Source organism: Puma concolor, chromosome E3 (assembly GCF_028749965.1).
Source record: "Puma concolor isolate L17-30 chromosome E3, mPumCon1.1.hap2, whole genome shotgun sequence".
Lineage (NCBI taxonomy): Eukaryota > Metazoa > Chordata > Mammalia > Carnivora > Felidae > Puma > Puma concolor.
In genome coordinates this window covers 6,057,200-6,082,852 of record NC_141682.1, presented here as the reverse complement: position 1 = coordinate 6,082,852, position 25,653 = coordinate 6,057,200, and the positions used below count along the sequence as shown (strand labels likewise).

General features: G+C 47.4%; 1 protein-coding gene, 1 long non-coding RNA gene and 1 pseudogene across 4 annotated transcripts in view; 2 read left to right on the top strand and 1 right to left on the bottom strand.

The window, feature by feature from the left end:
* Window positions 1-12,757: 12,757 nt before the first annotated feature.
* On the bottom strand, window positions 12,758-24,794 carry LOC147572900 (uncharacterized). 2 transcript variants are annotated; one of them, XR_015245231.1, is made up of 3 exons: window positions 24,200-24,794; window positions 14,493-14,732; window positions 12,758-13,377 (listed from the first exon to the last, which is right to left on the bottom strand). It is a non-coding gene; the product is annotated as an uncharacterized LOC147572900 (long non-coding RNA). The 2 variants fall into 2 exon arrangements; XR_015245232.1 differs by lacking the exon at window positions 24,200-24,794 and adding an exon at window positions 23,577-23,719.
* On the top strand, window positions 15,616-16,631 carry LOC112859947 (small ribosomal subunit protein eS17 pseudogene; annotated as a pseudogene).
* Window positions 23,875-25,653, top strand: part of BAIAP2L1 (BAR/IMD domain containing adaptor protein 2 like 1) — a 94,548-nt gene continuing 92,769 nt past the window's right edge. For both annotated transcript variants that reach the window (XM_086691237.1, XM_086691236.1), the window contains exon 1: window positions 23,875-24,202. In XM_086691237.1, the coding sequence (XP_086547363.1) occupies window positions 24,152-24,202 (51 nt within the window). In that variant the 5' untranslated portion in view covers window positions 23,875-24,151. The remainder of the gene's footprint in view (window positions 24,203-25,653) is intronic.

Genomic DNA, 25,653 nt, shown 5'->3' with positions numbered 1-25,653 from the left:
TTTTGTGCCTGAAAACTCCTCCTTTTCAAGAGATTTTGTTCCCCTTTCCCCTCAACGTGCCATCACTATTCTGTAAACATTACAAGGTGAGAAGCAATTAATTCAACTGCAAGAAACAGGGAATTCCTACTTGGAGATCAGATGTTTGCCCTCTTTTTTAACTGGAAGTTTCTACAGAGGGAACCACTTGAGCTTCGTTGGTGTAAAAATGACAATGCCGTCCCAGGTTTCTGATTTACTCCGTGAAAAGGTCTGACACGTGGCCCATGGTTCTGGACACAAGAGTTCTCACCTGCAAACCCGAGTCTGTCCTGAATCACCTGCATTCTAATGAGAATGTCCCGTCCTGGTGGATCGCTGCATGAAAGTACAAAAAACCTCAATTTTCCTCATGAGGCCCCAGGATGACAGCTTTCTCATTAACATTTTCCTCAGGCCTAGCTTAAATGAGAGTCACTCCGCCCCGAAACGGAGAGGTCCTCAACTCCTGACAGGTGGAGCCTTCCCCTCGCTCCCCCACAGGGGCTCTGTGCCCTCCTGCCATCTCCAGCAGGTCACAGACAGTGGAGGGTGGCCCCACAGGACTTCCAAGAGCCGCCTATGAGTGTCTAATCCCAGCTCCTTGCTCAGCGACACCACGCTGGTAGCTTGGAACCAGCCATACCATTCCTGGGAAGCCCGTTGGCCTGAGACCACAAAACTGCAAACGAGAGGAATAAGGACATCCCCGGTCTCCGGAAAGTTCCGACTCACTACCTCTGGGACTCCAGGAAACCAGCCTTCATGGCCCCCATGTCACGGGCAGGTGGGCCAATACCCTTCTCCTTAAGGTGTCCTCACCCTCGCTGTTCCACACAAGCCTACATGGCTCCCCAAGACGGGACCAGCCAGACCCCGGGGGACTCAAGGGTATGGTCCCATACCCACACTCTGTTCCCACGTAGTCCCCAGCGTGCTGGAGGCTTTTTCTTTCTCACTTTTTCTTTCTCAGGTATGGTCCCAGTACAGAGTGGCCTCTTTGATTTTACCAACAGAACCTTGTTTCCTAGACGCCGTGAGACCCAGGAAAGCCCGGCCTGTAGGCTGCACCTGCAGTGGGTCTATGCAGGGGCATGCCAGAGCGGAAGGTGCAGGGAGGTCACCTTGCTGAGTTAGACCGGAAGGGCAGGGGCAGGTGAACCGGCTCACGACGGAGGGCATCATCACATGTCTCAGTCCAGGCTCCCGACCCCCATCAGCACAGCCCCACGCAAGACCCCACTTCTGTCTGTCTGTGAGCCCCACCTCACCCCTTCCACGGACAACCTCCTGGTGGGTTCCACATATGCACTTTTATTCACGGGCATGCAGAAACACCTGTGTTGTTGCCCATGGTGATGGACCTTCTGGTCCTTCCTGTTTTTAGGCGACACGAGGCTTGGAGATACTGCTGTGTGTACGTCCAACCCATCACCCCTGAGTGCTGCACAACACCCTGAGGTGTGTTTCTGACCACCTTGCATCTGGGGCATCTCCCTCCTTGTGCGCAAATGCCAGTGCGAGGAGCATCCTGGGACGCACTCTCTTAGGGACCGGCGCGAACTGTCCTGGCACAGCGAGCATCTTCTGTGTGCCAGGTGCCCTGGGTGTGCCATCTCAGGTACATCCTCCACGGACGCAGAGGTGTCCCTTTTTCACCTGCCAGTGGTGGGAATGATCGACCCAGGCTGATGGTTGGGTGAGGACATGGCTGGGAGGGTTTCGAGATGCTGTTCTGTGTCAGAACTCAGTAATTCCGGGAAGCCGCCTCGAAGAGGACGTACACGGACCGATGGTAGACCAGGGATCACCTGAGAGACTGTGTACCAAGAGTAGACCTTTCCCCCGCCAAGTCCCACACCATCCTTAGCCAGGTGACAATTCAAAACATTTCTCTTTAGGGAAAGCTGAGTGACATTGGGTCCCTAACTAATGAGCCAGCTCACCCTCCAGTGGAAGCCTCCTGTTGTTGAGAAAATGGGGGTGCCTGTAAGAGCGACAAGCTAGAAGGGATGGGAACCCAAGCTGGGGAGGGGGGGGCAGCTAGCTTCACAGCCAGAAGGGAGAAGGCACGATTCTTCCACCTCGACAGCAGGAATGCAGAGAGGTGCAGGCGGGGGCAGGTAGGGAGCTCACTCTGCTGGCTTGGAATTTCTCGATGAAGTCAGATGTGGCTCCACAGAGCAGAAGGGAGGGAGGGCGGGAGCGAGGGCGGCTCCGGGAGAAGAGGAGAGGAGGTATGAAGTCGTCTGTGCAGAGAGTGGGAGAGAGTGGGCTGCCGGGAGCACCCCTAGGTCCGTGAGCATGAATTTACAATGGAAGGAGTCTCACTGATCGAGTGCTTCCTCCCCCTCCCCCAGCCCCCTGGGGGATGCTGGCTTGGGGAGGGGGGCAGGTGCAGGTGCAGGTGCAAGAGCAGAAGACAGCCGAGGGCGAGGGCGGTGATCACACAGGAGCAAGAGTGAGGACGGCAGTGTTTCAGGGAGACTGTGACGCGAGCCCTGGACGGCCGGAGGAGCTGCCTGGGCAGGTGCCGGGACGGTGAGGTTGCTCGAAGCCTTCCTCCCACAAGGGGGCAGGGTCCCTGATCGCAGCGTGTTGGCGGAGATCGCTGGAGGTGAGCAAGTGGAGGTAGAGAGAAGCCACGGAAGAGTATGGCCATCTGTAGGGCCGTCGGGAAGAGAGCAGGTGGAGCAGGGAGGAAACAGCAGGAGCGGAGGTCTTCGGTGACCACACGGCCAGCGGACGGCAGCCACCGGGAAGGGCGGCAGGTGATACGGCTGGGTCTAGAACAAGAAGGGAAGAGACACGTCTTAGAAGCGACCTTCGCAAGCATGGAGGAGGCTGACCCCAACCTTAGATTTGGGGGCTTGTGGAGCGTCAGAGAAGAAAGCCTACCCCACCTCCCACCCCTCCACCCCCTCCCGTGGAGGGCAGCAGGGGAAACAGTGAACCTGGTAAGAGCGAGGAGAACCTTCCCAGAAGAGGTCGAGGCCCGAGGCTCGGGGAGTCTGCTGGCTGCACATGGCGACATCAGTCTAGCCGGGAAAGGTGAGCGGGACAGAGATGAGAACATGCCTTGAGTCAGATTAGAGAAGCCACAGGTCTGGAAGGAGGGTCTGCGGCGCCGCGGGGCTTGGTCCCTTGCAGGTGGCCGAATTAACAGGGGAAGCAAAGCATGATGGGACTAGCCCTCCAGGACCCTCCACCCACACCCCACACACATAATCACGCCAAGCCCTGGGTTTGAATATTGCCGGAGCTTCAGGCAACTGCTGGGGTGACAGCTCCCCCTGGTGGCTGAGGCAAGAAGTTCTGCAGAGAGCATCCCCAAACTTGCAGCTGGAGACCCCGAGGCAACGGGTCCCCAAGTGCCTGCAGCTGAGGGAGTGGGGCAGTGCTAACAACGAGGCCCAGGTGCACAATCCATTCCTTTCCCATTTGTTACCTGTGGGAAGATTCCAGCCCAATAAATTCACTGTCCGGAATAAAACCCAAGAATCCCCCAATCTCCGACTGTGTCTCTTCTGCCCGGTGTATTATCTGTACACGAGTGGCTTAAAACCTGTTACCCTTGAGGGGCGCCTGGGTGCCTCAGTCAGTTGGGCGTCTGACTTCGGCTCAGGTCATGATCTCAGGGTTCGTGAGTTCGAGCCCCGCGTCGGGCTCTGTGCTGACAGCTCAGAGCCTGGAGCCCGTTTCCGATTCTGTGTCTCCCTCTCTCTGTGCCCCTCCCCAGCTTGCACACTCTCTTTCTGTCTCTCTCTCTCTCTCTCTCTCTCTCTCTCTCAAATAAATAAAACATTTAAAAAATTTTAAAAAACCTGTTACCCTTGAGAAAGAAAATGTATCGCCCTCCGATGGTAGGAGTTTTCATTTAGGAACGCTCTTGATTGAATAGACGTGAGTGTGGGGCACCAGCATCGGAATTTCCCTCCAACTTTTTTTTTTAATTTTTTTTTCAACGTTTATTTATTTTTGGGACAGAGAGAGACAGAGCATGAACGGGGGAGGGGCAGAGAGAGAGGGAGACACAGAATCGGAAACAGGCTCCAGGCTCTGAGCCATCCGCCCAGAGCCCGACGCGGGGCTCGAACTCACGGACCGCGAGATCGTGACCTGGCTGAAGTCGGACGCTTAACCGACTGCGCCACCCAGGCGCCCCACAAATATGTATTTTCAAACTTAATGGAAGATCAGAAGAATTTTACTGACCCTCCGTTCCTCTGTCCATCCAACAAGCTGTCTTATTTTTTGATGCATTTCACAATGGGTTGTGAGGTCAGTACATTTCACCCGTAAATACTTCAGCACAAATGTTATTAAGTAGACACCAATACTTGTTTCCAGTCTGTTTCCCCCCACACACACACACACGCTTTGAGGCAAAATATCCATAAAATCACAACCTCAAGGGTACCATTCAACAGACTTTGACAAATACATACACCTCTGTAACCCATATTCCCATCAGGACAGAACAGTAGCATCACCCCAGAAAGGTCCCTCCTGCCTCTTCCCCATGAACCTACCACTCCTCTATCCCAGGCATGTTCTGATTGCTCCCATCACAGATTAGTGTTTGCCTGTTCTAGAACCTACTATAAATAGAATTATAAGGTACAGACTCCTTGGCACAGTAGCACCGAAATTTCCAAAGTGGCCCAGGTGATACTAATGGGCCAGCAGGGCTAGGAACATCTTCCCTGCGTTACAAATGAGAAAACTGAGGCTCAAACTGATTTTTTTTTGGGGGGGGGGTGTTAGGTCACAGTTAATTGGCTATAGATGCAGACTAGAATTCAGGTCTCCTTGCTGATAGCCCTCTGTTTACTGTGCAAACAGGGGCCACTAGTGGTTCTCAAACTTCAGCATCCGTCAGAATCCCTGGAGGGCTGGGTAGATTCCATCGGACTGGGGTGGGGCCCAAGAATCTGATTTCTAACAAGTTCCCAGGTAACAATGATGCTGCTGGCCCAGGGACCACACTTAAGAACCACTGTTCTGAAAGCCAGGTGTAAGATATATTATTGGAAACCGAGGGTGTCATTTCTACAGCTGGCCAAAATGGGTGAGTGTCATGACAACTAAGAGCTGGGGGCAGGGCATGAAATACTGATGGTGGCCGCATTACGGGGGGGGGGGGGGGGTGTCCTCATCCCAAGCTGGCTTTGTTTCTTTTTTTTAATGTTTATTTTTTGAGAGGCCTTGCACGTGAGTGGGAGAGGGGGAGACAGAGGATCCAGAGTGGGCTCTGTCCTGAGACCAGAGAGGCTGATGCGGTGCTTGAACTCACAAACCATGAGATCGTGACCTGAACCGAAGTCAGATGCTTAACCAAGCTGGCTTTCTTAAGATCTTCCCCAAGGTCTGTATTCAGCAGTCACTCTAAGGACTTATTTTTGTGTGTTTCAGCAAAAGTGCCCCCATTTCACATCATTTTCTCTTTAATGGGGAGAAGTCCTCCTCTCTCCTGGTTGAATCATTTTTATGAGTGCCTCAGCTGATGCCAGGGCCCCTCTTCCCTCCAGCTGAGTTTATCTGGTCATTTTTAAGACCCACTACTACTTCCAAAGTCTGAGGGCAGCCTGGACGAAGCTACCCTCCAGGACAGAACCCCCACACACTTTTAGGAGGTGCTTTTAAGGCAACACGCCATATAATTTTGTTTTAATTTTTTTAATGTTTATTTTTGAGAGAGAGAGACAGAGCACAAGCAGGCAATGGGCAGAGAGAGAGGGAGACACAGAATCCGAAGCAGGCTCCAGGATCTGAGCTGTCAGCACGGAGCCCGACGCGGGGCTCGAACCCATGAACTGCGACGTCATGACCTGAGCTGAAGTCGGACGCTTAACCGAGCCACCCAGGTGCCCCCACACCATATAATTTTTAATTTTCACGTTTATGAATTGATTTTAACGTGCCTAAAGAAAGTAGGGAACCCCTGAATTTACGCCTTTGACATATTAAACTGTTTCCTCTTTGAATAAATTTAAATTTAGAAAAGGAATTGATTTGAAGCAATACAGACAGACTAAAACGTCAGATGTTTGTAGGTATTTGAAAGCATATGAAAGCATATGAGGTTTGAGAATCTCTGCTTCAGCAGATTCCAGAAAACAGGGGCTATGGAGTTTCAAGGAACAGTGTGTCCTGTGAGGAAAACTCACATCCTTTTCCTGCAACCTTTAAATTATTGAAAAGAAACATAAAAACAACTCCAGGGTTTTTTTTGCATTTGTACTTTGTGACTTATTTTGCATATTGGTCTTAATATCTTATAATAACTTGCTTATTTTCTTTAAATATGTGAATTTATCTATTTGCTGTAATTTTAAAGTGATTTTTATAACATTCTGGGACGAGCATTCTTTTTCCTTAAGGAACACATTTTCAATGTTATAATGAAAGCCAGCTGAAATATACAATTCTGCATATAGAAAATTACCTTAGAGACAAAATTCAATATCTTTTACTTCTAAATGAGTTGCATTGTTATTAAAAAGTAACCTTATTCAATTGTGTTTATTTCCTTATTTTACACTCCCTCTCATTCCATATAGATGTGAGACAACCCTAGAAAGAACACATATGATAAAATAAAAATTTTTTTTTTTTAATTTTTTTTTTTCAACGTTTATTTATTTTTGGGACAGAGAGAGACAGAGCATGAACGGGGGAGGGGCAGAGAGAGAGGGAGACACAGAATCGGAGACAGGCTCCAGGCTCTGAGCCATCAGCCCAGAGCCCAACGCGGGGCTCGAACTCACGGACCGCGAGATCGTGACCTGGCTGAAGTCGGACGCTTAACCGACTGCGCCACCCAGGCGCCCCGATAAAATAAAAATTTTTAAACTAAGACTGGACATTAAAAGTAGGAAGTCAAGGGGTGCCTGGGTGGCTCAGTCAGTTGGGCGCCCGACTTTAGCTCAGGGCATGATCTCATGGTCTGTGGGTTCAAGCCCCGCATCAGCTCTGTGCTGACAGCTCAGAGCCTGGAGCCTGCTTCAGATTCTGTTTCCCTCTCTCTGTCCCTCCCCCACTCATGCTCTGTCTCTCTCCGTCTCTCAAAAATGAATAAATGTTTTAAAAAAATTAAAAGTAGGAAGTCAATGTGGGGGAAAGTAAAAACACAAATATGCAGGTCCTCCAGACCCAAGTGGTTAATGGACTATAGTTGAGTTTCTAATTTGACTCTGAGCTCCCTGGCAGCTAAAGAGAAAAAAGACGCTGCACAACCTTTTCATCATTTTCATTTTTGGGGTAAAGGAAGCATGTTCATTTCCTCAGGGAAAGCAGAGCTTTTCCCAGGATTTAGCAAAAGATGAGATTCATCAGTAACATCCATCGCCACACAGTACAATTCTTTTATTTTGATGAGAACTTTTTTTTAAGTTTTATTTATTTTATTTATTCCTTAAAAACAGGAATCTCGACACCTAGCATGGGGCTCAAACTCACAACCCCAAGATCAAGAGTCACACCCTCCTCTGTCTGAGCCAGCTGGGCACCCAAGGTGAAACTGATTAGGATGGAGGGAGCATTGCATGATATAATGGATCACGCCCTTGACGTTCCTAGAGCAAAGAGAACAAAACTCCTCTGACACCATCAAAGGTAAGCTAGCCACATCGTTTTCCATAATTCTCATCTAAAGTCCTTAGAATCAGCCCTGTGTGTATATAACGCTACACTTAAAAATCTCTCTTTGGGACATCTGTGTGGCTCAGTCGGTTAAGTGTCCGACTTCGGCTCAGGTCATGATCTCACAGTTCATGGGTTCAAGCCCCGCATCAGGCTCTGTGCTGACAGCACAGAGCCTGGAGCCTGCTTCAGATTCTGTATCTCCCTCTCTTTCTGTCTCTCAAAGATAAATAAACATTTAAAAAAAAATTTAAGTCTCTCTTTATAACCAACCAAAGTGTTTTGAGACATTAAACTGTTGATACATCAACTCTTCTCAAATTTATACTCTCCTAGCTCCTGGCTTATATATTCAGTGCCTCCCATACATCTTCGCTTGGAGTCTAATGGACATTTTATCATTTTTGTTAATGTTTGTTTCTTTTAAGAGAGACAGAGAGGGGGTGGGAGAGAGAGAGAGAGAGAGAGAGAGAGAGAGAGAGAGAGAGAGAAAGAATCCCAAGCAGGCTCCACACATAGCACAGAGACTGACACGGGGCTTGGTCTCATGACTGTGAGATCATGACCTGAGCTGAAATCGAGAGTCGTATTCTTAATCATCTGAGTCACCCAGGAGCCCCTAATGGACATTTTAAATTTAACATGACCAAAACTCCAACTCTTCCCCCCAAAACTGGCTGCATCTACAACCTCCCACTCTTCATTGATGGCAATTCCATCCTCCTATTTGAGGATGCCAAAAGCCTTGAATCCCTCCCATCCCTCATCTGATCCGTCAGGAAATCTCATGGTTCCACCTTCAAAGTACATCCAGAATCTGACCATCTTCTCACCACCTCTGCTGTCACCGCCACACATGAGCCACCAATAATACTCACCTGTGGTACCCAGTTGCCTCTTTTTAAAGTGTCTTTGTTTATTTTGAGAGAAAGAGCATGTGGGGAAGAGGGGCAGACAGAGGGGGAGAGAGAATCCCAAGCAGGCTCGGTGCTGTCAGTGCAGAGCCCGAAGAGGGGCTCAAACTCCCAAACCGTGAGATCATGACCTGAACCGAAATCGAGTCAAGCGCTTAACTGACGGGGCCACCCTGGCGCCCCTAGAAAAGAGGTTCTTAATCTATTTCTGTGGTGTTCTAGAAGACTATGAAATTACTTTCAAACTTTTTCCAAGGAGGGTCCCTATAGCTTGCACCAGGTTGTCAAAAGATACCTCTAAAACAGATCAAGAACAACTGATTCAGGAAGAAGGGAAGTTTGGGCAGGTCAGGTTGAAGGCCAGAACCCACAGCTGGTATTAATTAGGGACTAAAGGCTAGCAGGTGAGTCACTTCACCTCGCTTCCTCAGGATCCTCACCTATACATTGGGCTTGCAGTGGGGATCAACCTGGCAGGTGCTCTCTACACTGGCAAGCACTCACTTAGGAGAGCTGAGCTGGCCAAGGAAGGGTGTGCCTCGCTCACCTGCACAGCCAGCGCGCCATCTAGTGGGCACAGCGGGCAGTCCAGACAGCTGGCACACCTCTGGCCCTCCTGGGTCCCAGGCAGCAGCTGGCTGGGAAGGTTTAAGGGGCTCCAAGTCTGTGCAAACCGTAGAGCAAGACAGGCCTTTTGCCTTCCCTGCAGAGCAGAGGGGAACTATAGGGGTAGGCTTCCTGGGACAATCTTTCTGTCCACCCGTATCTCTCTGGTTCACAGGGACAGGACTGGGCAAGAGAAGTGAGGGAGGAAATTGACTCAGCACAAAACTTAAGGGAATGCCAAACGATTCAGTAATCAAGTTATCTTCCTGCAATGTTTTAGAAAATCTAATGCAAAAAGGATCTATGATGAACAAAATAGCAAATGCTCAAATATAAACAGGATCGGTTTTCCCGATCTTTCTACCCATCTCAGGCTTCGGTAGTGCTCCCAGGGCATGTTACAGATCCTGTGCCTCATCAGCCTGGTCTTAGGAGAGCCCCGGAGGGTCAAAAGGCCCCTGCCTGCTGCACCAGCCAGGTGACCAGGCTGAGCCAGAGCCTGGGTCCCGCAGCATACCATAACCAACAAATGCATGACCCTTGGGCACCTGGATGGCTCAGTTGGTTAAGAGTCTGACTTCGACTCAGGTCATGATCTCACAGTTCGTGCGTTCGAGCCCCACGTCAGACTCTGTGCTGACAGCTCAGAGCCTGGAGCCTGCTTCAGATTCTGTGTCTCCTTCTCTCCCTGCCCTTCCCTTGCTTGTACTCTCTCTCTCTCCCTCAAAATAAATAAACATTAAAAAAATTTTTTTTAATTAAAAAAAAATTGTATGACCCTGGAGAAAATGGCAAATTTCAGCCCCAAAGGGGACTCTTCATTTAGATGGGGAAGGAGACTGATTCAAATTCTTTCTTCATGGGGTGACTGGGAGGCTCAGTTGGTTAAGCGTCCAACTCTTGAATTCAGCTCAGGTCATGATCTCAGGGTTGTGGGATCGAGCCGCACATCATCGAGCCCCACCATATTGGGCTCCACGTGGAGCCTGCTTAAGATCCTCTGTCTCCCTCTCTCTCTGCCTCTTCCTCTCCCCTGCCCCCCCTCTCTCTATAAAAAAAAAAAAGAGACAAAAGATCTCTCTTGAGTGATGGAGGGAGGCACAGAACTAGGGGCTGACCCTGCCTTCAAGGGGCCCACCATCTTTTAGCTGAGACCATGCATGGACTGGAGAGCAGAATATGAGAAGATTATCCGGTTAGACTTTGAAATAACAACAGGGTAACACTTTACTGTAGCAAAGTGACAGGATGACCCCTGAGGACTTTCCCTGCCCTGAGATTCTCGGTGTCTCCACAGATAAGTCATTGCACAGAGTTAACACTCATGGACTTGGTGTCCTTCACCCACTCCGCAGAGGCGCAGCCAGGGTGGTAGCATTTCTCTCCAAGGCAAACAGAGCCGCCTCCTTATCTGTCTGTGTTTACTGATGATGTCACATCCGTCCGGGTGTCCTGATCCATGTGACTCAAGGGTGAGCTGCTGGTTAAGGTGAGTCATACCTTGACACACCCAACTAGGCAAGAATCTGGCTCCAGGAGGGACCCAGTCACTGGAGGACTAAGCTGGATGAAACCCTGCAGATGAATCAGAGCGTCTGACACAAGGAATGTCAGCGAAGGGGCATCCCATTTCCCTGTGGCAGCTTCTGTCAATGCCACGTGTGTAAAGCTCCCAGTATCTCATTGCAAAATCAGGCCAGGAACAATGTTTTCAAAAGGCAGAGAGGGGAGAGGGGCATGGCATGGAAAGCTGGGCCAAACCGGGTTGGAAAGAATCAGGTCACTGAGACCTGAGATTTGAGTGTGGGCCCAAATGCCAGCAGCCTGCCCCACTTCTTCCAAAGTCATTTTCTCCAAATGGTGGCTTGGGAGCCACAGGGGGGCCCCAGGTCAGACTCTTAATGAACCGAACCACCCAGGTGCCCGAGGGTCAGGCAACTGTTGGTTATGGTAGGCCGCTGGACCCCAGGCTCTGGCTCAGCCTGGTTATCTGGTCGCCTTCTCTACCATCACTACTGCTAAAGATCAGTGATTTGGTTGGCTGGGTGGGCCAGCAAAACAAGTGACAAATCAGAAAGTGTTCACTCTTCAAAAAGTAATAGTAATAATAAAACTTGAAATACGCCCGCAAGGTAGTTGTACAGCCCTCGAGGGGTGTGGAAATTCCATGTGACTTTGCAACCAGGCTCTGGAGCCTGAGGTGGGAGGTGAAAGAGTAGGCCGGCCCATCCCAGGGTGAGCCGCATTCTGTTGACAGTGAAAGGGAATGATCTGGAGATCAAAGGCAGCTGTGAAGGGGACTGGGTGGGCAAGCCGCAGCCTCAGAATAGGGACGCGTGTCCTTCCCTCTGCCTCCACTAAGACAGCTCCAGCCGGGCCTCCTCCTGGCCAGCAGCCCTAGCACCGGTGACTTCCTGGTCTACGCAACTGATTCTCCCTCCTGTGTATTCGGTGGGGAGCCTGGCGAGGTCGCTGCATCTCTGGAGAAGCGCCGTAAGGGAAAGCATGGCCCTCACCGCCCTCAGGGTCCCCTGGAATACTGTCTGCCCCCATTCCTATTGATTAGGACACACAGGTCCAAGAACGTGACGTGACTTGCTCCAAGCCACACAGTATCCGTTATCACTGAGACTAGAAACTAACCTTCCCGCCATGTTGGGCACACTGTTGTTACCCCCTATCACATTCCAATAGCAGCGGGAGACCCTGGCCGCCAAGTCGCAACGGGGACAGGCCCAGGAGCCCAGGCCTACCCTGAGGTCAGGCTTACTACAGCCTTACGCTACAAGGCATGAATTCTGCTCCTCTTTCCCAGCTGCCATTTCTACCCGGGGGAAGGAGCATGGCGTCTGCCTTCAAGAGTCTACTCAATAGCCCAACAGCCAGATCAAGCAGAATAAAAGGAAATGCAGACCCCCAGATATCTTGTCTGCTTAATATCAAAGAACCAAATGTTTTACAACCCAAGGATCTTTGAATGATACTTTGCACCAAAATCCCATCTCCTTCTGTGTTTGGAAGAAAGCCACCGATACAGAGGGAATCTTCCAAGAGTTATGAACTCAATCATAGGCCAAGAGATGGATCACCTTTTTAACTAATAAAAACACACGAATACTTTTCTTTTTGTGGCCTCCGAGGATATTGTCATTGTCGTTGCTTTGTGGGAGCAATGACTGCCTTAAAAGCAAAGTGGATGATTTATCTCTAGAAGGCTTTTATTTGCCAACTTTGTAAAATGATTCAGAAATGTATTTCTTGGAAAGTGGGCGTAAAATCACGTTCTTTGATTAAAGTAAAAGTACTTTTAAAAAGTGGCTTAAGGATGTAAATTCACAGACAATTTTCTAGGATTTTCCAGGAGAGTCCCGATTTTAATATTTCCTGCTTTGGTCTCCATAATCATATTCTTATTTGGCAGTCCCCAGATCTTTCGGCTTTATTTCTAAAATATGGTCATCCTCCAAATGAAGACATTTAAATGTATCAAAAGTTTCAAGAAGCGCTTTCTCATCTTTTGGATTTTTCGTGTGAAGATTCGTTATGTTTGCATATGTTGACTTCAACACAATCACAAATTTTCCCAACTTTTATATTATTTTTTAAAATTGTTTTTAGCATTTATTTATTTTTGAGAGAGAAGGAAAGACAGAGTGTCAGCAGGGGCAGGGGAGGGGCAGAGAGAGAGGGAGACGCAGAATCTGAAGCCGGCTCCAGGCTCCACGCTGCCAGCAGAGTCCGACGCGGGGCTCAAACTCATGAACCGCGAGATCATGACCCGAGCCCAAGTCGGATGCTTAACTGACCGAGCCACTCACGTACCCCTAATTTTCCCACATTTTAATTACAATATGTCACTTAGGGATGCTTTCAGCTGTAAAGAACAGAAAACTCAGGGCTCACATGCTGTCAGGGACCCCTTCTCTCTCTTTCCACACACCAAGCTCAATTTGTTGACACCCAGTCTCATTCGTTGCTTGGAGCTCACAAGATGGCTTGCATGAACATCACATCTGCTTTCTAGGAAGTTATTAAGGGGTCAAGCAAACAATTGCCCAAGCCCCAACTATTTTGCCTTTTACCTTCTCAGTAGACCTTTGTTCATTTCCTTTGTCTCTTTGGCCAGAACGTTGTCTATTTTGTCACTCCCCATTGCAAGAGAGACCAGAAATTCAAGCTTCTTGCTCAATACACCCTATAACAGAAAAAGGGGGTGGAGTATCTGATGTCATACGCCTGCTTGTTGTTTTACCAAGGCTACAGTAACTGCAGCCTTTAAATATCTCTAAATACAACAGATAATGCATGGGATGTATGATTTTAATTGGGTGAGTGCATCCTTTGAGAGCATTAAAATAGTGAAGCTCTTTCCACCATGGATTTGTGACTGCTACTTCTGGGCCCAGAGTACTGCCTGACATCATAGCCAAACGCATGCTTAAAGTTTTATAGCGATCAGATACTAATGGGACATTACAAACTGGCTTAAGTGGCAAAATCTGCCTTTTGGACTCAGCAAAGTTCCCATTGATTCTTAAGCCTTCTTTTGCTTCTTGGTCAATGTCAATGTTAGGGACATTTTTAAAGAAACACGTAATGACTAGTCAAGGTTTTTGCTTAATTATTTATAATTGCACGCATTTGCCTAATGGAAATTTTCATTTTATGCTGAATTTCAAGATCCTCGGGGCTAATACTTCCCCTTTTAGCGAAACGGTTGCATTCCTTCATCATTTATTGCTCTCTTGGATCCATGAAAACTCAGAGTCAGAGTGGTGGGACACTGATGGACCAAGAGAAAGGTTACAGACGGTCTGAGCTGTTCTGGAAACAAATTCACTAGAAATGCCCAGGGCCCGGGGTTGAAGGGGCCCGAGTGGTGAGGTGGCAGCTGGAAGGCACGTGGACACAAACATGGGTGTGTAATCAGATGGAGATGCAGACAAAAAGTTCATCCGAGACAAGCCTTTGCTCTCCCTGAAAGAAAGCGTCCAAAGACAAACTGTCCTAGCTGGAAAGATATTCCCTTCTGTTCCACCCCCTCAGCACCCCCTGCTGTTCATTTTGGGGAATTGCTTGACAATCCTGTTTGCCTTCTGGCTTCGTTACTATGGCCGCAGCAACAGGGGAAAGGACAGGAGAATTGTCTATCTGGTTCAACAGATCCCTGTCAAAGCACTTCAGAGTATCTTTTCCCAAGTCTTTCCTCCAAGAAAAAGCCCCAACTAAAGGTAAAATTGTTCCAGACCTTACTGCGCTTGTCTATCGAGATAAAATGTTGGGCACGCTGTGCAAGAATTTAAGTCTTACCGAGAGGAAATTTGCAGACATGGTCGATGTTTGGCATTTGCTAAATACAGAAAACAAGGCTGCATGGGAAGAGAAAGTCTGGAACTTTCTCTGCTGATATTTTTTCCTTGGAAAAATAAAAGACAAGGCAAATGAAGAGAGGCCAGGCCGATCCACTTGCACAAAGGCAAACATTTCCCCGCGAAGCCAAGGCACTGAGGGGTTTTTGGGACAACAGACGAGTGTCTCTTCCTTTCCGCCCTGGGAAAAGTAAAGAATGTTCGGGTTATCTTGGCTTCGGGCAAATAGCCTCTCCTCACAGAGGCCAATCTGCACCTGGAGAATAAGACTTCAGAATAAGTGCTGTGGACAGGACTTTAAAAAAAAGAAAAAAAAATCAGAGAATTTTAGAACTGAGAGTAATCTGAGGACCAACCACCCTAATCGGGACGTGAAAAAACAGACCAAGAAGTGGAAAATGCCTTGCCCGGTCCTACATACTGATAAAGGGAATGTGATCCTTGGCCTCCTAGCCCAGTGCTTATCACCCCAGAAGCAGCCTCAAAGGGAGACTACAAAGGCCCTTTCAGGCTTCTGGCAGACTGTACAACCCAGAATTCCTCCAGTTACAAATACTTGAAATGACATATAAAATGTAACAAAAATATTTTAACACGCAGCCGAGTTTTGGGGGGTCGGGCGAGGGGCGGGGAGAAGGCAACAACAGATGCCAAAAACACAAAGGGAAGAAAACCAAGCGCCCAGGACAGATGATATAGCAGCCCTTATGGGTGTGGAGGGGAGTGTTAGAGCTGAAAACTGGCCCAAATGGTCCGATGTTTCCAATATTATAGAAGTTCTACCTGTATAGGGACTTGGGACCTGTACAAGACGGCGAGTAGACAGTAAGACCCATTCACACAGATGGGATCCTCAGAAGACTGCATGCCAGTAAGAGAGGTGCTAGAAGGTACTTTCCGGCCCAGGGAGAGGACAGAGGAATTTGGCTTCATTGGGGGGTTTAGTAGAAGAAAATAGTATCCTAAGAGAAATTAACCCACCAAACCTATGACACGGGGCAGGGGCAGAGTCTGAATTTTATACCCTCCCTTGGTAATCTTCTTGGAGGGCCTGGCAGGAACAAATGCAAAGCTTTCCTGGAGGAACACTTTATAACCCAGGCCACGTGGGGTTTTTCCAGACAAAGTGGATCACCACGCAAGATGACCTCATAATAATTACCAGATCCACCAACGTGGGCCACGTTCGCACCAACACCGTGAAGAAGGTGGCCCGGGTCATCACTGAGAAGTACTACACATGCCTAGGCAATGACTCCCACGCCAATAAGTGCGTGTGCAAGGAGACCACCGCTATTGCCAGCAAGAATCTCTATAGTGAGATAGCAGTTGATGTCACTCAACAGATGAAGCAGATTCAGAGAGGCCCGGTAAGTGGGATCTCCATTAAGTTGCAGAAGGAAGAGAGAGAAAGGAGAGATCATTATGTTCCTGAGGTCTCAGTCCTGGATCAGGAGATCAATGAAGTAGATCCTGACACTGAGGAAATGTTGAAGCTCTTGGACTTTGGCAGTCTGTCCAGCCTGCAGGTCACACAGCCTACAGTTGGCATGAACTCCAGGACACCACGTGACTCCTTCTGCTGTGCTGCGATATCGTCAATAAACCTTGGACGAAAACAACAACAACAAATTCCCAAAACGGATAAAGAAAGTTGTGATTCGCCATGAGAGAGCATGCACAGCAAACACAACCATGGCTAAACGAAACAATAAATAACCAAACCAGACAAAGTAAAACAAACAAACAGAAATGACACAGAACTATCTGGGAGAAACTATAAAATAATATTGCAAGTGATTACAGAGAAGAAGGAATAGAAACCATAAGGAAATAACATCTGAAAAAGAAACAGAAAGACCCTATAAAAAGAGATTAGATTCATGGTTTTAGAACTGCCCACAAAGCAAAGTTCAGATCTAGGTGGCTTCCCTGGTGAATGCTACCAAACATTCAAGGAAAAATAAATACCAATTCTTCATAAACCCTTCCAAAGAACAGAAGATGAGGGAACATTTCCCAATTCCTTCTATAGGATCAGTATTGCCCTAATATCAAAATCAGTCAAAGACATCACAAGAAAACAACACATCAATGTCCCTTATGATACAAATGTAAGACTCATCAATAAAATACTAGCAAACTGAATCCAGCAATAATAAAAAGGATTATACACCATGACTAAGGGGAATGTATCCCAGGAATGCAAGGGTGATACAAAATACAAAAGTTCAATCATTGTAATACACCGAATCGACAGAACAAAGGACCAAAAAACCCATGATCATCTCACAAGACACAGAAAAAGCATTGGGAAAAAAATTAACACTTTCATTACAATACACTTGACAAACTAGGAATAGAAGGGAATTTCCTCAATCTGATAACAAGGTTACCAGATAAATACATAAAAATCAATTATATTTCTGTACATTCTCAACGAGCAATCTGAAAATGAAAATAAGAAAACCGTTCAATTTACATTAGCATCAAAAATACTTAGGAATAAATTTAACAAAAGAAGTGTAAAACTTGTACTTTGTAAAGCACAAATCACTGTTTGAAGAAATAAAAGACCTAGATAAATGGGCGGACATTCTATATTCATGGATCAGAAGACTTAACATTGTTAAGGTAGTAATACTTCCCAAATTGATCTACAGATCCAATAAGACCATATCAAAATCCCAGATCCTTTTCCTGCATAAATTAACAGGCAAATACTAAAATTGATATGAAATACAAGGCACTCAGAGTAGCCAAAAACAATCTGAAGAAGACAAAGTTGGAGGACTCACAGTTTCCAATTTCAAGACTTAATGCAGAGCTACAGGAATCAAGACAGTATAGCATTGTTGTGGTAGGATAGGCGTATAGATCAACTGAATAGAATGGAAAGTCCAGAGATAAACCCTTACATTTATGGCCAATTAATTTTTGACAAGGGCACCAAGACGACTCAATGAGGTAAAGAATGATCTTTTGAACAAATGATGCTGGGACAACTGGATATCCACAAGCTAAAGGATGAGGTTGAGCCCCTTTCTTACACTATATCCAAAAGTTAACTTGAAATGTAGATCTAAATGTAAAACTATAGAACTCTTAGATGAACACATAGGATGACCTTGCGTTAGGCAATGGTTTCTTATATGACACCAAAATCACAAGCAACAACAGAAAAAAATTTAGATAAATTGGATTTAAAATTAAATTTTTCAGGGGTGCCTGGGTGGCTCAGTTGGTTAAGCATCTGGACATGGTGCAGATTTAGTTCAGGACATGGTCTCACAGTTTGTGCAATTGAGCCCCACGCTGGGTTCTGCACTGTAAGCACAGGATTCTCTCTTTCCTCTCTCTCTGCCCCTGCCACCCCGCTTATGTGCACACATGCACCTCTCTCTCTCTCAAAATAAATAAACGTTAAAAAATTTGTATGTGTGTGCTTCAAAGGACACCATCACGGAGGTGAAAGGACAACCTACAGAATGGGAGAAAATATTTGTAAGTCGTATGTAAGAGACTCACATCCAGAATACATGAAGAACACTGGCAACTCAATAATCAGAAGATAAAATAACACAATTTGAAAATGGGTCAAAGATCTGAATAGACAGTCTCCAAAGATGATATGCAATTAAGTGCATGAAAAGATACTCAACATCATTAGCCATTAGAGAATGCAAATCAAAACCACAAGATAGCAATTTACACCCAGGAGGAGAGCCTAAGAAAAATGGACAACAAATGTTGACAAAGATGTGGGGAAATTGGAACCCTCATACATTGCTGGTGGAAGTGTAAAATGATGCAGCCACTTTGAAAAACCATTTGGCAGTTCTCAAAACTGTTCAGCATGGAAGGACCCTGCAAACGCACTCTCAGATGTGTACCTAAGAAACATAGAAACTTACATACAAATGTTCACAGCAGTATTCGTCACAAAACCCAAAAAGTAGAAATAATCCAGATGTCCACTGATGGATGAATGGATAAGCAAAAGTGGTATATGATGAAATATTGGAATATTATCCAGCAACTAAAAGGAACTCAGTCCTGATACATACTACAACATGGATGAATCTTGAAAGCACTATACTAAATGAAAGAAACCAATCACAAAAGACCACACATTCTATGATCCCATTTGTATGAAATGTTCAGAGTAGACAAATCTACAGAGACAGAAAGTGGCTCTAGTGGTTGTATAGGACTAGGAGACAGGGTTGAAGGAAGATGAAGACTAACAGCTAATCATTACAGGATTGCTTTTGGGGTGATGAAAATGTTCTAAAATTGAATGCCCAACTTCACGAATAACCTAAAGACCATTAAATTGTACATTTTAAATAGATACATTGTATGGTATGTGAATTATAGCCCAATAAAGCTGTTTTTTTTTAACAGAAAGTGATAGGTGAAAGAGAACCAAGTAGAATTATAGAAATAAAAAAATATTGAAATTTAAAACTCAATGGGCAGATTAATTACACAGGAATTTGACACAGCCAAAGAAAGAATGAGTGATGCAGAGGATGATTCTGGAAAAATTATCCAAAATGCAACACAGTAAGATAAAGACGTGCAAAATATCAAAGAGAAGTCTGATTTCTATACCCAGGTAAACTATCAGTCAGTAGAGAGAGCCCTTTCAAAACTCCAGCTCTGATTTCATTAAAAAATTAAGTGTTCGTTGGCATAAGATACAAACAACAAACTATTAAAATGTCGGTTCTGAATAGCATGTCAATACTACAAAACAACATTTTCACGGTACTTGTTAGTAATTCAGGAACAGTAGAGAAGATGGATTAAGATTTGAGCTTTCTTAAATTTGAACAAAGTTGAAAAAATTGAGCAAAGTTGAAAAGCAGAAGTGGTTCAAATGCCATTGAAGTGACAAAATTGGCTTTCACATGTATTTTATGGAATCATTGAAAGCTTCATGGTCATATAGCATTTAAAATATATTAATGTATTTTGCATTTAACTCTTATTCTTAGAAGGACTTACATGAAAGGTTAATAAGCCACTATACTTTAGAGCCATTATTTAGTGTTTTTTTTTTTAACGTTTATTTATTTTTGAGAGACAGAGTGTGCGCAGGGGAGGGGCAGAGAGAGAAGGAGACACAGAATCCGAAGCAGGCACCAGGCTCTGAGCTGTCAGCACAGAGCCTGACACAGGGGTCAAACACACAAACTGAGAAATTATGACCTGAACCAAAGTCGGAGGCTTAACCAACGAAGCCACCCAGGTGTCCCTAGTGTTTTCATAAATAGAATGAGTATTTAACTTTTCTTGAGTGCTAACATTCTCAGATTGTCCATACAACAGTGACTGGATGTCTGCCATGCACTGCACATTGCAAAAAGTTCAGGAATTTTTCTCAAAATTTGTTTATGCCAATGCTTTGTTACCTTTTGGTATTTGGTGAATTGAATCTAATATCTGTATATTCTCACCAAGGACTTCAGACCCATCATCTGTTTTGCAGTCTATTTTATCGTTTTTTGAAAGCTGGAAAAGCAAACCCCTGACATAGTTGCTTTTTGTGAAATAAAGAGCCTCTTGACTACCTCATAAATGTATTTTCTTAGAACAGTTCTTGAGCACCTACTGTGTGCCAGGCACTGAGCCACCTGCAGAGAACCAGACAGGAGTCAGCCCTGCCCTCGTGATATTTGCATTCTAATGGGAGAATGGAGTGGAAAGAGACAATCAATAGAGAAATGAACAAGGAGAAGTTTAGCTAGTGTATTAGTTTCCAACAAATTACTACGCATTTAGTGGCTCAAAACAACATGCATTTATTCTTTTACAGTTCTGGGGCAGAAGTGTGAGATGAGTTTCACAGGGCTGAGATCAAGGTGTCTGCAGAGGTAGTTCCTTCTGGAGGCTCCGATGGCAGGGTCTGTATACTTGCCTTGCCAGCTCCTAGTGACCTCCTTGTTATTCCTTGGCTTGTGGCCCCTTCCTTGGTCTTCAAAATGCATCATGACAGGCTCTGCCTCTGTATCACCTCTCCTCTTCCCCTGACTTCTCCCATGTCCCTCTTATATGGACCTTTGTGACTACATCCAGTCCATCCAGATAATCCCAGATAATCCCCTCCTCTCAAAATCTTTGATCTCATTTGCAGAGTCTCGTTGCCATGTGAGTTAACATTCACAGTTTCCAAAGCTTGGACTTGGACAGCCTTGGGGAGTCATTCTCCAACCTACCATAGCAAGCGATAAGCACTATTAGAAAAGAACATGCCAAGGGGTGCCTGGGTGGCTCAGTCGGTTGAGCATCCGACTTGGGCTCAGGTCATGATCTCGTGGTTTGTGAGTTCAAGCCCCACATTGGGCTCTGTGCTGACAGCTCGGAGCCTGGAGCCTGCTTCGGATTCTGTGTCTCCCTCTCTCTCTGCCCCTCCCCTGCTCATGCTCTGTCTCTCTCTCTCTCTCTCTGTCAAAAATAAACAAACATTTTAAAAAAAAATTTTTTTAAAGAAAAGAACATGCCATGATAGGGTCTAAAATAACGTCTGCAGGTGGAGGGGTTAAGGAAGGCCCCTCTGAGGCTGCATCTAGGCTAAAATCCAAATTATGGGAAAATGCTGTGTGAGTGGGGGAAGCACATTCTGGGCTGAAGGAACAGCTTGTGAGAAACTCCATAGCAGAAGTGAACTTGGTGCCCTGGAGAAGGCAACGCACCTTGGACAGGGAGAAAGTTACAGAACAGCCAACGAGTCTCCAACTCACATTGCCTTTTCAGAATGGGAATACTTAAAGCCCCATTCTCCCTCTTGGCATTTCATATGGGAATTTGCCCCAAACTACTATCATATCGACAGAGACCTCTTGTGTCGCAAAGCAGAGTGGAATTCTCATGTGCATCCTGGAGCATCCGGCAAGGCTGAGAGCCCCTTGTCAGTAAGTTCTGAAGAAGGTAAAACCTCAAAACAAGAGCCTGTTAGGAGTGTGGCTTTCAAAGTCTTAGTGATGCTGGCATCTGCGATTGCCTCTTACAAACTTTGTTAACATAAACAGGATTTTTACTTGTTTAAACTCAAGCAAAAGTTAAAAGAGGAAACCTTGGGTGCCTGCCCCTCGGGACCTGTGCAGGGCCCACCCTTCTTCAGGCCACTCGTGTTCTGGGTTCGGGGAGGGCCGCTGCAGGGCTTTCCCAGCAGATGGAAAACTGTTGGGCCAAGTGGCTTCTCCTCACCTTCTCCTGAGTCATTCCTTTCTATGGGTTTCACTTTCCTTGCCCAGAGCGTCAGGAAGTCTTAGTACAACTTCAAGTTCAGTTTCAAGTTTGCATGAAACCAACAAACGCACTTGAAGAGCCTAATACAACTGGCCTTTTGAGAGGTCTCCCACCTTTTCACACCGACAGCACCTTTGACTGTACCTCGACTACACCTTCCATTAGGGTCCTCCTTGAATTCTACTTCTTGCGTATGCATTAAGGGCTTCAGTCAAGGGCAGTTCATTTTGCGTTCCTGCACCCACCCCTCCCAGCAGAGCGCCTGGCATGGAGCAGATAATCAATACTCATACTCTTGTTCAACAAACAACTACCAGGCATCTATATGCCAACTACTAAGCTGAGAGCTGAATGGCACTATTCTTAATGTCTGTACAGACCAAGAAGACTTCTAAAGGAGCAGGATGGTCCCAACCAGGAAATTATTTCCATAAAGGAGAGTTAAATATAACAGAATATCTGTTTGTAGATTTGCATACAGTCATGAACCTGGTCCTTTGATCAAATATCAACCTTGGCAATCAAATCAGGCCATCTGAGATGCTTGCCAGTTTTAAGGTGGTTTGTTAATCTCTGTCTTTTCTGACTCTGAGCTACACTGCTGAGCTGTGGGGTGTTAAAGGTTAAGCCTCTGCTCTCTTTTCCAGCTCCTCGGTTGACTGACTGCCCTGCAGCAGAGAGTGAAATGACCCCATTCATCAGAAAGCACAGAGGTTAGTTCTAAGACAAAAGGAGACCTGCAAAGTTAAGTCAGGGATTTTCAAGTTTAAATGAAAACCAGCAGACATACATGAGGAGCCAAATACATAACGATGGTAATTATAAGGTCATGAGTTCACCTCAATATGGCAAATGAAACCCAATTGGCAAATCTTATGAACCAAATGCTAGAGATCTCTTAAGGAAGGAGGCAGTCACTTCCACTGCCTGAAACCTAGGGCTGATGTGTTATTTCCCCCAACACCTGAGAACACATAATCTTTTGGTTCCCAAGCATGATGTTTTATAACTTGTAAAACCCGGTAACATTGTCCCAGAGTCCAAGTGGTTGTCTCTGTTCTAAGTCCAGCCACATTTCATTCTCTTGGTGTTCTCATCTGGGACACACAGTGCCTTCTTTGTGTACATTTCCAATTGAACTTTATCACAAGAGCGGTTTAGAAGCCTCATATCCTAACAGCTCATAAAAGATGCAATTGCACCCAAATGGAAGCTTTTGAAAACCAGAATAAGACCTCCTTGTTGGGAGGATGTCTCAGATATTAAGCCGTGGCTCCTGTCTGAAGAAGACTGTTCTGGATCCTCAGGGTCTGGACTGGAGCTGGGGTGGAGGACAGGGAGCATCAGGAGCCACAAACCTGCTCACTGTAAGTGTTGAAAGGAAGAGTTACCTCCACAACACCTCAGCTCACCGTGGCTCTCTAAATCCAGTAACGATCTCCTGAATAGCACGGCTATGTAACATTAAAGGTCGTTCTTGATGTAAAGTTTAAAAATGTACTGCCGTTTCTGCGACCATATCTTGGCATTCCTTAAGTTTCTAATCCAACAGGAGCTTCCAAAACTGCAGGTGGCAGCCTCCTTCCTCCATCTATGAGAGCCCCTGCCTTGGGATCCCTCAGGTCTTTAGGGTCAGCGAGAGGGGTGCGCAGGAAGGGGGTCAAGCAGCGAAATCAATACAACTGGGGGACGTGGGTCCCCCTTCCCGCAGCACCCAAGAGACAGCACGGAGGGGCGCCCGCGGAAAGCGTGGGTCTTGGGGCCTCACCGTCCCCCCTGCGGGCTCTGTCCAAGTAGAACAGCATCGCGAGGTACCGATGCCTCGCGGGATCCGGGCGGCCGCGAGTCGGGAGCTCTTCGCGGGCAGCAACGAGGCAAAGGGTGGCCGCCCCTCCTCCGGCGCTTCAGGTGGGGCCGCCCCGCCCTCTCGGCCCAGCTCGCCTCCGCCCCGCCCACCCAGGCCACGCTGCCCCGCCCCCCCGGCTCGGCCCGCCTCCTCCCCGTCCTTCCACTCGTCCGCCTCAGGTGGAGCCGCCCCGCCCACTCCGGCCCCGCCCACCCCTCCCGCCTCAGGTGGGGCCACCCGGCCCGCTCGCCTCGCCTCGCCCCGCCGCGTCAGGCCGCGTCTCCTCAGTTCTTCACGGGCGGCGGCGGCGGCGGCGGCGCTACAACTTTTGACATTTTGGCGGCGGAGGAGCGCGCCGGCACTGCGGGACCGACGGCTGTGGCAGCGGCCGACCTTCGAGGGCCCCTCAGCAGCACCGGCGCTCCCGCCGCCCAGGGTCGGGCGGCCACGAGGCCCCGCCGCGTCGTCCCGCGTCGCCCCGCCGGGCGGCTGCAGCCATGTCGCGGGGGCCGGAGGAGGTGAACCGGCTCACGGAGAACACCTACCGGGTAAGCGGGTCCAGGACGGTCCCGGGGCCTCGCCGTTCGAGGGCGGGAGGCCCGGGGCCCGGGAAGGCACGGGCTGGGAGCTCGAGGCCGGGGAAGCGGGGAGGCCCCGCGGCGGCTCGCGGTCGTCGCCCGGGGAAAGGTCGGGGCGAGGAGGGGACTTGACGCGGGAACACCCTCCCCCTCCCGGCGCTGTGACGCCCTGCTAGCCACACGTTTCACAGCCAGACGTGGGGGTGAGGGGAGAGTGTCCCGCCCCTGGGGGGCCGCTGCGCCCGGGCTCTCGGGGGCCCGGGAGCAGCGCCACTTTCCTGCCTGCGAGGAGGTGGGCGAGCGGCGCGCTGTGCTCGGGCCGCGCCAGGTGCGTCCGGGGGGCGCCGCGGGCTCGGGGACCCTGCCTCGCGCGGCGCCGCATTCCGCTGGGCGATTGTCCCGGGAGGCGACCGGGGTCCCAGGACCCCTCCCCCCGGCCGCCCCCGAGGTTCTAATGAAAATGGACCTTACCTGAAGGAATGCGTTGACGGTCACGCTCTTAACTTGTCTTTATTATGAAAGCGTTTTTTTTCCCAGAAGCAGACACAGATTTGGGATTAGCGGCCAGTTTAGTACGTTTAAGTGCTTGTAAAAGAATTCCAGTTGAAATAAGATACGTGCTTAATCATCGGCTATTAATAGACTACCAAACAACTTCTGTTTTAATTCAAAATTCAAGTTCTCTAAATTCATTTGTAGCCATTTTTAAGGCCCACCTTTTGGTCACTTTTATAGACTTTTTTTTTTTTTTTTTTAGCCCTAAAATTTAGTCTCTAGGGTTGAAAGGTCTGAGTGAATTCTTGAAATCAGAGGAGTTCATTGACTTTTATAGGAAAGGAATAAAGAAGAGTGAAAATATAGTCGTCATCTGTCTTTTGAGTTCAAAATAATTGATTCCCTTCTTCTGAATACACAAATAGGTAACGTGAATTATATTTTCTAGAAAGTTATGCTAGACGCAGTGGACACAGCATTTTTGGTCTCAGTAGTAACTGTTTCCTTGACACAAGGCAATTTTTAGAAATCGCAGAAACTTGAATGTTAACGTTTTACATTTGTATTGAGATTGTTAATATTTAAGTGATCCTGAAGGTGGTGGGGCTGGCAGTGTGGGGTGTTGACGGTGTGTAAATAAAACATTCTTACTCTAAGACCCGCGGGATTGGAGCCACTCCTGCGAGCGTCAGTTAAGGAAAAACCCAGCGCAATTGAGGAATGCGGATCATTGCAGATATCAGGCAGTCTGAGTGTCCACTGGGGCACGAAAACACCGTGAGCACCCAAGTTCCTATCTTCCTGCCTCCAGGAAGACAGGCACATAGATCTTTCCAATCTGGGATGAGAGATCAATTTGAGACAGGCAATCAGATGCTCCGAAGTAACTCTGTTTTTTCTCCCACTTTTTCCTTTCACTTTTAGCA